We start from the raw sequence: 12588 nt of genomic DNA on the forward strand, positions 1-12588 counted from the left end.
TGAAGTATCAAGCATTCATTAGTTATTCCCCCATACAGTACCAAGACCCTAAGAATAAACCAGCCTGTCGCCCTGTGGCTAATTGTCGGAGCAACCTGGTGTCCCCGTCCCCTTTAATCATCTACTCGTACCGCGCCGCACTGAGATGAAGCGCACTCCCAAATATTTATTTCGTTTCATGTTTAAACTCACTAAAGTATTTCTGCGCCTTCTCATTTCTTTTTTATACATATAGTAAATTACAGTATTTAGATTAAGCTGCTGAACGTTCCAGGTCGGACCGTTACTGTTTAGCGCGGAGACCCTAATAGAGCGATAGGTGGATAGGCACAGAGGGAAGGAGGAAAGGATATTATCTGTAGCCGACTTACTCCCAGTTCCAAACTCCTAAAGACGCGACACCCAGAGGGCACCCTGATTCTCGATCTTTCTCTAACTTCCCTCTCAATACAACACTCTTTTGCATCATTTACAGGAGGCACAAGTAAGATTATCTGCCAGTCAACCAACGCCATCACTGGCAGGCAATCTACGATTGAACGACTTGGTGTTCGCGATACCTCCCTCCATCAACAACCTCCGCTCCTGCAGCTCTTCCCGATGGCTTCGTAAGCTCTACCCCATTTCTCATCCCCAACCTCCATGTCTTGCCTGTACTGACTCTAGCTTCTGCGATATAGGCTTGGATTCGGAAAAGCATTCCGATCTGCTTGGCACAGTCTAACAAGTTACGATCGCCGTACGCTCACCCCTGAATCTACTGTGGCTACTGCGACGTTATGCTCATGATTTATATACAGATTCCGATTTTGACTCCCCATATCGCACTGGACAGCATGTACCACTCGCTCAGAGTCGACACGACCCCCTTACCTCCGTCGCGACCGATGGCTCCGAGTCTCGCGCTGATATCTCATCCCCTTACCTCGACGACCAAGCGAGCTCAGCATCAGCGCTAAATGGCAATGCCTTCCCTCCGTCGCCCGCATACGCCCGGAACCCAGGGAATACTTCTCCATCTCCATACTCGCCTGGAATGAGATCTTCGTCGGCTCAAAAAAGACAGAATGACAACTTCGCGGAAAACACTAGCGCTGCGGAAATTCAGATGCAGGCCTTCCAGGAAGGGCTGCCACCGCCCCCACCGGTTGCACATTCATGGAGGAGGATGGATAAGTGGGCTGAGGAGCACTACGAGGAACTCTTTGAGGAGCTTGGAGAGGGATGCACAAGCAACGACTTGAACGACCTTGAACACCAACTCGACTGCTCTTTGCCAATGGACGTGCGCGAGTCTCTACAATTCCACGATGGACAAGAGGTGGGCGGCCGGCCGACGGGCATGATTTTTGGCTGTATGCTGCTTGATTGTGAGGAGATTGTACATGAGTGGAGGAATTGGAAAACGGTTAACGAGCAATATCTCAATGCACCATCGACATCCGGGCCCACGACACCGGCCACAGCTCTTGGCGGAAGCTCCTCAGCAGCACCCACAAAGAAGCCCCAGCAATCACAAAACCCGATGTGGCGCCAGGACCTCCTAGCCAAGCAGGAGTCACAGCCCCCAGGAGCAATCCAGAGAGTCTATGCGCACCCCCGTTGGATCCCATTAGCTCGTGATTGGGGAGGAAATAACTTGGCTGTGGACCTGGCGCCTGGCCCTACCGGAAAATGGGGCCAGGTTATCCTTTTCGGCCGCGACTACGACTGCAAATACGTTGTTTCCAGATCATGGGCATCATTTTTGGCGACTGTCGCCGACGACATGAACAGCGGCAAGTGGTTTATCGACGAGGACACGAACGAGCTGAAGCTTCGTGAATTCAAGACATTGCATGTTGAGCCAGGCTATCTGGATATTCTCAGATGGAGATCCGACCAGAAGTACGGCCGAAGAGGTCCACGGAGGCGGCCGCAGAACGGGTCTGCCAAGGGTGCTGGATCTCCAACAGGCTCCCCATACGATAGCCCGGTTGCCGAGATTGGCGAGCCACGAGGACGGTCCATGCAACGATTCAGCGGCGCTTCTCCCGTGTCAAGCCCGAACAGGCCCAATTATTCAAAGGCAAGCCCCTTATCGAAAGTCGCCGAGGAAATCCCATCGGCACAAGTTGCCTCCCCGCTACAGGGAGTTGTGAACACAGACGTGTCCAGTGCCAGCAAACCGCTTGTTGAAATCGGAACTCCTCGAGGCAGTGACGAGGAGAAGCGCATTAAGGCCATGGAGTCCCTGCTAGACCCGCCTCCGACCAAAGACGACAAGGAGAACGTGAAGGCGGATGGCACATCGGCCTCAGACTCCAAGTTGAACGGCAACGCGGCCAAGCAGGCAACGGTCGAGGACGACAGCGTCATGAAGACCATTGAGATATGATTATGAGATGAGGAATTGCTTCTAGTCCAATAGATGCAATCACGGCGTACTGGGATCGTTGCAGCTGCTGCAGTTTTAATGGGGGTTACATATCGTATATGCACCACGGCCAGTTTTCATTGGCATTGATACATACATGAAGCAACGGCGGAACCTTGATTGGCCTTGACGGTTTAATGGAGTCACTATAGTCGGAAGGACGTTTTTCCCTGAATTCACATCATCTTCCGTTGTACCATAGAACTCGACTTTTCGTTATTTCTCTTCTTCGAGGCAGCAGCGCGCTTTGGCAAGCACTTCGCTGGGTAATCAGTATAGGGGCAATGAGGCAATATGGGAGGGGGACTTTTTCGCAACCCGTTTTGTGCATGTGGGAATTAGATCAGTGTGTAGCATTGTAGGAATGGGGCGCAAGATTAAGGGTAGCGGCTGTCTTGAATTCGATGATGAATAGTTGATAAACGCGATTATCATTTGACGTGTAAAATGCTTGTTAATTTGATTGTGAGAAGTGCTTCTTTAAAATCAGGACTGGTTGTGAGCCAAAACGCCACCAAACTATGTAGGCACGTGACTTGTGATTGACGCCGAGAGACGTCGTCGCCAATAGCTGGGCGGGCGGATCATGGCGCTTCAACCTATGATCAAACGACAGACACCGTGATACCAACATCCACGAATACCACCAAGCCGCCATTATCTCCTACACAGAGCATTACCTCCTACACAGAGGTGAAACATATTGGCTTTCTACCAGGCTCAGGCCCAGTCGATATTTGATCTGCGACTCCCAAACCACGAACAACGAGCAGGCGCTTACTGATAGCGACGATGTCTGAAGAGAGGCTCTGGAAGTTCCAGATCCCGGAATGGGTCAATAGCTCCATGGTGCGGAGCGCGGGCGTGTATGCCGCTGGTGGATTGGTGAGTTCATCTATAGCTCCTATATAGCTTCGTCGCTATTCTTCAAGCTCTACTAGACCATCCGGGTTGCGAGAATTCCATCTCTGATAGCGGGCAAGCGCTCTATCCTTGAAGATATACCTACTTCCTCACAACTCCATACCGTTTCTTTGACGCAAGCTAACCCGCTATGCCCTTTAGTTCTCCCTCGCCTTCTACATCCTCCTCGACGCCGCCGTCTACTCCAAGTCCCCCCTCAACGGCTCCCTCCACACCCATATCACCTTCATCGACTGGCTGCCCTTCATCTTCTCCACGCTGGGCATGCTGATCATCAACTCGATCGAGAAGTCGCGCCTCTCCGCCGACTCGTTCTCATACTCTGGGTCCGGCGTCGCGTGGAAGGCGCGCGTCGTCCTGTTCCTTGGATTTGCGTTCCTTGCGGGCGGCATGGCTGGGGGCGTCGCTGTGTTTGTCATGAAGTATATTGTGCCAGGGGTGCCGTGGCCGACGCTTGGTATGGGGTTGGCGAATGTGTTGGCGAATGCCGGGGTGATGCTGAGGTAAGTTTCTTACGCATGACGATTTAATGGGTTGAGCTAATTTGTGGTAGTTCGGTGCTGTTGTGGATTTCGCAGAATATGGAGGATGAGTATGCGTATAACCTGGCTCTGTAATAGAGGTGTTTATACGGGGTGGGTGGCCTGGGGACGTGGGGAGGGGCGGCCACGATGATGATGGGATTGATGTCAGTTTTTTATTGTGAGCATGCTTGTAACATAGACGATCTCTAATGGGAGTCGGAACCTTGATTTATTATGTCTGAGACTATCCTAATGGGGCTTGTGCCTGCCACCTGTGACATGCTTTCCAAGCGCCTTCGACACCTTTGCCCTGGGTGTGGTTACATCCAGGGGCCCAAAAGCTGCCATATATGCCTGGGGTCTGAAGGTCTGGCTGGGTATGACAGTATACGAGCTGTCTATGTTTCATTGAGAGGGGGTTGTATATTCAAGCCCAAATCACTCAGCTGGGCCCTTGTGAATGCCCATTTGAATCTTCACTGGCAGCACTGATGGCCTCCGCAGCTTTGGCTGCTTCAAGGGCCTCTGCCTTCGCATCATCCAGAGCCTTATACTTCCTCTTACTCTTCTTGGTTGCACTACTCTTCCTCTTAGCCTTCACATTTCCCACAATAGCCACCCGGCTCTCTGCCCCCTTCTCCAGTAATTCCACCCGCTCCGCCAGCAATTCCCTCGCAATCTTCCGATTCTGGCTCCTTGATCGTGTCGCCTGCACCTTTAGCACGATGCCCGTTGGAAGGTGCTTAAGCTGGACTGCAGAGGAGGTTTTATTCTGGAGCACAAGTTAGCGGTCATTCGTACCCTGAGCAATGGCGGGATATCGTACAATTTTCTGGCCGCCAGGGCCGGACCCGCAGAGGAATGCTTCAGTGAACTCTTCCTCTGGCAGTGGCGTGGGGCGCCGTGGCATGGCTTTCACCCATCGAGGCGTGGTGGTTGAGATGAGGCGCGCGGCTGCCTTGGCGCGCGGTGCCCAGGCGTGGGGTGTGAGGGTGCGCAGCATGATTACTGGCTCAGCTCATATCTATCCGTAATCCTAGTTGATAGAGAGTATTGCTATTAAATCCGGTGCTACATTCCCTGTCCTCGGTGGCGTCGTAAGGCGTAGGATTGAGACAAGGCACGAGGCTATCGGCGCTGAGGGGGCCGATATGCAGGGGTCCGGATTACAGGGACGGGAAGTCAAAATCGCCAACTTCACATTGTCCAACTACAGAATCCGACGACTCGACGACCCCTCACACTGCCGATACGATATTATCTATACTCACGACACGCCCTAAGAAATATACTTGTTCAGCTATACCCTCGACAAACGGCGCAATGCCTTCTGAAACTTCCGTAGTCTCGTCGGGTTTCCGATGGCTGCAACGCAAGAGATATCAGTATGAAGTCACATTCAGTCTGTACATGTTGACGCCGACGGAGAAGTTCATCTTCAGTATGTCTACCCTTTCTCCCGGTTTTATTGAGCCCATATAACCGTCGCGCCCCTAAACCCGGCGGTTCCGTTCCCCTCGACCAAGACCCCCTTTCGAACCCCCAAAGCGCTTCATCTTGCGACAATGTTCTGATCCCAGTTCTAGACTCCTGCATATTCATCATCTTCTCCATGGTCCTGATCGCTGGCTGCCTCTACCTCCCGCAACACATCACCTTCCTCATGAACCGGGCTTGGTTCTACTACCAAGGCGACGCGGATTCCAAGGATGCATTCTCGTCGAGCGTCGCAGTGGCGACGACACTGGGAGACCGACTCCGCGCTGTGGTTGAGACGGCGAGAGCGAGCGCTGCGACTGCGGCTCAGAAAGAGTTGTAGTGGCATGGCGACATGGAATACACCAAACGGATAGACGGACACGAGAGGTACATATGGTGCGGGGAGGTTAGAGGAAAGGAAGTGCCTGGCGCATGTATAAAATAGGCTGTATCCGATTATGGGACAGGGAGTTAGGGGCATCTTTACTGCAGTAGACGATGGGAGATGGGAGCTTTACTACCGGGACGGAAGCGCTCGATGGATATAATGTTTAATGCACAGTGGATAGAAATTGAGAGGGTTCGGCATCGAGCCTACACGTTACTATATGTCAAAATGCGCTTGTCATTGTGCTCTAATTCAGAACCGACATGTGAGCTGGTATACCCTCATCCCAGCCACTATCTCTCAACCCTTAGCAGCTGTCTCTCTCGCCGCCATCAAATGCTTCATCGTGTTATACATCAGCTCACCCACCCCCTTGGCACCCCTCCGCTCCAAGTAAGTCAGCACACCTAACCTATAATCCGCCCAGCTGAGCTGCAGCCCCCCGTCTTTCCCAAGCGTAACCAAGCTCTTCTGTGTCACCGGACCCGCGTGCCGGATCTTAATCCCGCCCTCTGCCTGATCCGCCTTATCCTCCAGCTCCCGCAGATACGAGATCGAGAGGTTGCATAGGACGGGAGAGTATGAGAGAGTGAATAGCAATGGCAGTGTGAGGCCGGTGTCCAGGGAGGAGACATAGGATGTAAATTTCGGGAGTAGTAGAGGCGGAAGGAGGCAACCGAGGGCGTTCGTGTCTGTCGTGTTGAACGCGCGTGATCGCCACAGGCAGTTGCAGATGTCCATGAGGAAGCCGTTGAAATGGTTGACGTACTCTTTGGGGTATGATTCTGGGGTTGCTCCTTGGGCTGGGTCTGGTCGCGCGGGGATGGGCTTCGACATTGCCGTCTCGAAGGCTCGTTTGTATAGTGCGAGGATGGTACAGAGGCGGGAGAAGGTTGATAGTGATGGTGCGAAGTGGAGTGTGTATACTAGAGCTGATGGCGGAGTTATGATGCGCACATGTGCTTGGAGTGAGGGTTGGCTGAGAAGGCCTGCCATGGCTTCGTAGAAGTAAAGGACCGAGTGGTGGGTGATGGTGCTTTGTAAATGGCCTGTTTGGACTATCGTTAAAGCCAGAACATTAACGTGGGTAGTAAGAGCGCTAATTGTGGTGCTTGTGAAGGCTGGCGGGGTGCTGGAGAGAAGAGCAGAAGTCCAGTTTCTGAGGATGGAGGTGTAGAATGTGAGAAGATCTATCTGCGAAGTCGGGGTGTCGTCTAGGATTGCCCATTCCAGAGGCTGGAAGGTTGATAAATAGAGTTCTAGAAACCATTAGCATCATGGTGACCCCTTATAGCGAGCGTGTCCATACCTTCAAATGGAGCAATTGGAGTATATGAAAGAAGATCGAGTACAACCGGGCGCCCTGTAAGCCCATTCCAGTCTTCGAGTAGGGAATGGAGATATTTAGCGCAAGCCGGTGGGAGATCCTAACCTGTTAGCACGGATTCGAAGGTGTGATTTTGATATAGGCTTACCTTTGTGAATCGAGTATACTCCAATATTGAACCTAACATGTCCAAAAGAGCGCTCTCCGATGATCCACCCCCTTCGAGCTGGTCTTTAAAGAATGCCATAAGCCAGTTATCCACTCGCTGCCTCACCGCATCTGTAGATTTCAGCTGCAGGAGCTTTTGTAGTAGGGGGTCGCCCATGACAGCTACCAATTGGTTGGGCAGTTCTATCTTCTCGAGCACGCCAACGAAGCCGCTAACATTCTCAATTTCTTCCAATGTCACCGATGTCTGCACCAGTTACAAAACTACTCAGGTTCAATAATTATGCGTATGCTTACCTCTTGAGCATTAGAGGTGTGCACCTCTGGTATCACAGAGACCCTGCTTCTCTTTACCCCATTTATGCCACGTCTCACAACTCGGAAGGTGTCACGTTGAGATTGTTGCTCATCTACAGTTTTCTGAACATATGCTTCTTGGATCTCTGCCAACCTGGCTTTCCACTGGGGATTTGGATGCTGTAAATTATTAGATGTGGTACCGTCTGGGCAAGGTTCTTTGGTCTTTACCGTAAACACCGATGATCTTCCCGCTGTCAGCTGGCCAACAATGACATCTGGATAATAGTCCTTGTAGACTCTGATGAGTCCGACAAGTGGTGGTTCACTGCCGGAACGCCTTGCTAATTCCAATCTAGGCCGTGTCAGCCAACAGGCTTCAAGCTTGTAGCGCATTTACTTACAGCGATTGAATTCGGAATGGTCTCACGTGTTTCCGGCGAGTAATCAGCGACAGGAGATGGCACAGGGGCGATCTGCTTGCTATTAGCATCTGAAGACAGAGGATGATGGAGCGAAATAAACCTTATGGCAATTGTATCGAGCAGGTTGAACAGGAAGCTGTATGCATGAGATAATATCTTCGGGCTCCTCATGGAGTCGTAGACCATAACCAGCCACTTCAACAGAAGTGACTGCACCGGAAAAGCCGCTCTGGATTGTCCATGGCCCAAAGAGCCTATAACTTTCACAAGAGTATCATCCGATATTTGTGCGGCTGGGTACAAATTTCTGATAATGTTCGCGATGCTGGCCTGGTCGAGCTCATTTGGCAGCGTTACGATGTCAACAAGCTCGTCCAAGGACGCTTCAGAGAGCCCATCCTCAAAGGCCTTATTTGCCACTCTTTCAACAGTCCCATTGATTTTAACAGCTCTCTGTTTCGCCGGTATCTGAGCAGCTATAACTCCCAATTAGTACACGTGACCAGACGCGGTTCCTAACGCGACTTGCCATGTTTGAGGTCTGTCAACAGAAGTCCAATTGTCTTCCTGTCATCTTGGGGCGGAGGAGAAGACTGCATTATGATATCCTTGACATTATCCACCGTGATTTTTCTTGTATGAACGTGACTTTATACAGTATGATGCATATGTTGGGTGTTTTGGTGATGCGTGGTGTTCTAGTGCACAGTGCTGTAGTCGCCCTGCATCTCATGTCACACAAGCACAATCACAATAAGTTAACCCCTCGTCTGATAACAAGCGAATCAAATGGGCACTACCAACAAACGTCCTACGAAACATCCTGCCCCCATTATTTTGGGCGCTTATTTACAGACCCTTCTGCTAATATATGGTATTGTGTCTCTGTGTCGCGATTTACATTTCTTATATTCATAGAAGGTCTTTACAGTCTCTCTATCTGGGTCAGTTTTATGCGTACTATTATTCAATTTGCTACTCTAGTTATGCTCATACAGTCCAAGTGTTTCTTCTCGCGGTCAAGTGTGCGGAGTAATGTGTGCGTCTTCTCTTTGTGCAGGTCGGCTTCACGCCCAGAGAGAATTTTGGCGATGACTCAGCTGTGCTCTTCTGGAGCGTGCACAGCGTTTCAGAGGCAGCATGAGGACGATGGCGAAAGCTGAAAGACAAGCTTTGTGGCCAACTGCATGGTCACCAACATACAGGCGAGACTGGCCAACCATCAGTACTCCCCAACGGAGATTCTAAGTTCGCTTCCATGCTGATCAATGTGGTCTGATAGATCAACTCTTGCAGCATTAGCAGCCTATGGTTTATCAAACGTATGTGGCGTTCATCGGTAACCGGCTTGGCCGATGAAGGCGCATGTGGCTTATGAGACAGTTGCAGCTGTCGATGCCATACCTGATAATACTGACCTAGCTGACGACACCAAGCCCAGCTGCTACCTACAATGGAGGTACTGTACATTCAAACCTAAGGAAAACCCATCTCGGTGTCAGATGCGAAGAGGTCTACCATTCACCTATGCGTCCGAACTCTCCCTGCGCTGTACAGGAAGGGAAAAGGTAGCGGATTTGTGACTCGGAGACAGCTTGGACGCCCAATACTTGGGGAACCAGATATGGTCAAAGCGACCGAGACACATGAGAAGAACACCGTTTTTTTCTCCTTCTGGAATATATCCCGAGGAGTGATACCACAGGTGGCAGATGGCATATATTTGTACTGTACGACCTGGGGCCGTATATCTCGCCAATGCACGTCCAGGGATCTTGTTGACCCGAAAACCGAAATGCACTTTCCACGTTCCCAGGTGCCGGGACTGGATGGGGTATGGGATTTAGGAGATGGGATGTTAGGTTTCACAAGCATCTCAAGTATCCCCAGGTGAGAAGCATGGTTCACTATCTTATGGTGGCGTTCTACGTTCTACGGCACAGTACAGGGTACCTTTGTCCGAACTGCAAACTCACGCAACCACCAAGGTGTCGTCCAGGAGGTTCCCAAGACCCTTCTCGGACATTTTCCACAAATTCTTTCCATCTTACTTGCGCTTTACCGCCCAAGGAAGCCAAAATACTTAGTGTTGTACCACCCCGGGTGACCACGCTCACCCTGGCTGTCAAGGCTTGGCCGAAGTGAATCTAGGTTCTAGGTTATGTAAGTTAGCCCAACTATGGGTCCCAGCGGTCCTGAAGAATATTCGGGGGAAGGTTGTAACGGTTTAGTATCGGCTCATACTGATTTAGCTGCCCGTTCCCAGGATGATTCCTATGCACTACCAACCACTACGGATTACCGCAACTGGCTTGGGCGAAATATCAATAGGTAGAAAGTCAGAAACAGCCTCGATTTAACACTATGTTGCGTTGAATTGCTCCCAAATCCTTTCGCCTTGCTCACGCCGCTATGTGAAGGCCCAATAGATAGCCAAGGAACTATGGCCCGTTCCTGACAGAGAGCCTGACAAGCTGAACCAAGCCATACCGTGTCACTAAGCCACTTCAATCATACGCTCAGTCTCAGCATATACCCTCTGTGTGAAAACGTTTAGGCAGTGTAATCCCAGGCAGATCTTCTGCGAGCGGTAGGCCAGTTCTCGAATGCGCGAATACATAGTATGTTTGGGTTTCAATTTAACCACATCAGCTGGCTAGGCATTTTACTTTCAATGTCCACAATCGGCATAGCAGCGCAGCATCCACGGCTAGCTTGGTCTTATCTAATTTACACAATGCCAGCAATATTAATATGAGCGCGGTATCAAACTTTGGTTATATCTTCTCTCATTGTCACAATATTCTTCTCATCAACGTTCAGGTTTTCAAGCGTTACCAACGTTTGATTACAACATGTCGCCCAATATGAACGAGTCTCCGGAGGCTCACCAGGAAAGGGGCGAGGAGTTAGTATTCCTTTGTTATTCCCTCGATAATTTTAGGGCAAGCTGTTGACATGCGCTTGCCAGGAATGGCGCAAGGCATCCGCAGAAATCCAACGGCGTAGGGCTGAACTCGCCTCCCACGCAAAATGGGGGACAAACCTCCCTTCTTGCCAGAGATGCCACGAACTCATTAGCTGTCATTGGAGACTTAGAGGACACGGATGTTGTTCTGATCCTGACTCCTTCGGTGCCTCAAGTTAGTGGGGACCCAGATGATACTTCTGACCCCTTTGAGTGTTTTGGTCGGGCTCTCGAGTCGCGCCATCATCGAATTCGGCACCGATCTTACCAAAACAGCAGTGGAATCACAGGCATTCATCGCCAGTTCATCATACAGTCGAACGTGATTATTCTCGTGTTAGCCGATGGTGAGGCTGCGGGCCAAATGCCACAGATCAACGTCGAGCATGCGCATATTACGGTGGCTACAGCTGGAGAAGACACGAGGGTAATTATTGTGGTAGCTGATTCGTCGTCGGAGTCATGGCAGCGCCTCGACGATTTCCCAACTGTCATTCAAGCAGCAGATTATTCACCCGCCAGCCTTGAAAGGACGGTGTCGGTCATATTCAGGGAATTTTGAGGATGCCCCCCCTCCTAGCCAAGAAATCTGCCCTGCGTTCGGTCGTATTCGGGGAATCATGAAAGCAGCCCCCCTGTTTGTCGAAGAATTTGCTGTGCCTCTCACGATCCCTGCTGCACTATTTTGAAAATTTCCTTCCGCCGTTAAGACGTTTCCTGGGGTTTATATACTCCCCGAACAATGATCGAGAAAACTACCAATGGTTCAATGTGCCAGAGGCCGGCTGATTTCCAGCTGCCGGAGCCCACGAATCCCGTGGAGCAAGACGAGGAGTTCCCGATCCTGCCTAAACTACAATACGGCAAAGAAACAGAAGGGAGTGGTATTGTTAAAACATCAATTTGGATCGATTGCTGGTATGTGAGACCGGCGATTCTTCGCGGATAGAATTGCAAGCTTGATATGAATAGAGCATAAAATGACTGGAGTATTAAGGGAATATAAAATTTGCGTAAGGGAATTTAGGGGTTAGTCTACTACTATAGAAGGCAGTATTTATTGTGATGATGACGATGATATTTATTTACGTCCAGCGGGCCGCGGGAGTAACCCGCGGCCCCAAGACCTCCCGAACGGTATGGGGACGTGCTAAGCTATGGGTTTATGTACAGAGTATGACCCTAGGAGAGCAGTTCTTGCGTGTTTGCGTGGCTGTAAGGCCCGTTGACTGAGCGCCTTCCCCGGCAGTTAGGATGGTGTCAGGTTTGCTAGTAGAGGGTGGTGCCTCGGAGGTTCTCCCCAAAGGGGTTGTATGCGGGACCAGTTGGTCTGATTTGATTCGAAAGCGAGTCAATTTGTTCATGAACTTCGCTGTTCGCTGTTCGCTGTTCGCTGTTCTACAGTAAATACTGCCAAGGCCACAGGGCACACTACACACCACACTCGCGCAGTGGCTCATAAGTTACATATGGTGAGGTGAGTTATATGGAGAATTGATCTCTGACCTCCTCAATTGTATGACGTGGCAAGTGCCATGAGTTTTTTTTATCCCTCATTCCCCCCACGAAAAAAGGGCGTTGGCTATATCTTGTAAATTTCATTTACCCGACCTATTCTTGTAGCGAGGTGGGGAGGAGGATGGACGCTGGAGATGTGTTGCATCATTGCGTT

At 50.7% G+C, this 12588-nt stretch overlaps 6 protein-coding genes across 6 annotated transcripts; 4 read left to right on the forward strand and 2 right to left on the reverse strand.

Moving 5' to 3' along the window:
- The first annotated feature begins 164 nt into the window (after window positions 1–164).
- SMI1 (Cell wall assembly regulator) lies at window positions 165–2857 on the forward strand. Its single transcript, XM_024471410.1, has 3 exons — window positions 165–608; window positions 681–739; window positions 801–2857. Exons 1-3 carry the CDS (start codon window positions 601–603, stop codon window positions 2375–2377), a joined length of 1644 nt encoding a protein of 547 aa, XP_024321034.1. The 5' UTR covers window positions 165–600; the 3' UTR covers window positions 2378–2857.
- Window positions 2858–3022: 165 nt separating this feature from the next.
- Window positions 3023–4100, forward strand: VC83_07847 (uncharacterized protein). The gene is made up of 3 exons (XM_024471411.1): window positions 3023–3301; window positions 3482–3843; window positions 3894–4100. The coding sequence occupies exons 1-3, from the start codon at window positions 3209–3211 to the stop codon at window positions 3955–3957; spliced, it is 519 nt and encodes a 172-aa protein (XP_024321035.1). The 5' UTR covers window positions 3023–3208; the 3' UTR covers window positions 3958–4100.
- On the reverse strand, window positions 4101–5029 carry VC83_07848 (uncharacterized protein). The gene is made up of 2 exons (XM_024471412.1): window positions 4691–5029; window positions 4101–4636 (listed from the first exon to the last, which is right to left on the reverse strand). Exons 1-2 carry the CDS (start codon window positions 4865–4867, stop codon window positions 4307–4309), a joined length of 507 nt encoding a protein of 168 aa, XP_024321040.1. The 5' UTR covers window positions 4868–5029; the 3' UTR covers window positions 4101–4306.
- On the forward strand, window positions 5030–5937 carry VC83_07849 (uncharacterized protein). Its single transcript, XM_024471413.1, has 2 exons — window positions 5030–5305; window positions 5451–5937. Exons 1-2 carry the CDS (start codon window positions 5188–5190, stop codon window positions 5681–5683), a joined length of 351 nt encoding a protein of 116 aa, XP_024321041.1. The 5' UTR covers window positions 5030–5187; the 3' UTR covers window positions 5684–5937.
- VC83_07850 (uncharacterized protein) lies at window positions 5938–8662 on the reverse strand. The gene is made up of 8 exons (XM_024471414.1): window positions 8478–8662; window positions 8049–8424; window positions 7928–7999; window positions 7755–7878; window positions 7524–7703; window positions 7207–7473; window positions 7041–7158; window positions 5938–6990 (listed from the first exon to the last, which is right to left on the reverse strand). The coding sequence occupies exons 1-8, from the start codon at window positions 8545–8547 to the stop codon at window positions 6032–6034; spliced, it is 2166 nt and encodes a 721-aa protein (XP_024321120.1). The 5' UTR covers window positions 8548–8662; the 3' UTR covers window positions 5938–6031.
- Window positions 8663–10803: 2141 nt separating this feature from the next.
- VC83_07851 (uncharacterized protein) lies at window positions 10804–11478 on the forward strand (the record flags this gene model as incomplete). Its single annotated transcript, XM_024471415.1, has 2 exons — window positions 10804–10856; window positions 10920–11478. 2 exons carry the CDS (start codon window positions 10804–10806, stop codon window positions 11476–11478), a joined length of 612 nt encoding a protein of 203 aa, XP_024321119.1.
- Between the last annotated feature and the right edge of the window lie 1110 nt (window positions 11479–12588).

Source organism: Pseudogymnoascus destructans (assembly GCF_001641265.1).
Source record: "Pseudogymnoascus destructans isolate 20631-21 unplaced genomic scaffold scaffold_22, whole genome shotgun sequence".
Taxonomy (NCBI): Eukaryota; Fungi; Ascomycota; class Leotiomycetes; order Thelebolales; family Thelebolaceae; genus Pseudogymnoascus; species Pseudogymnoascus destructans.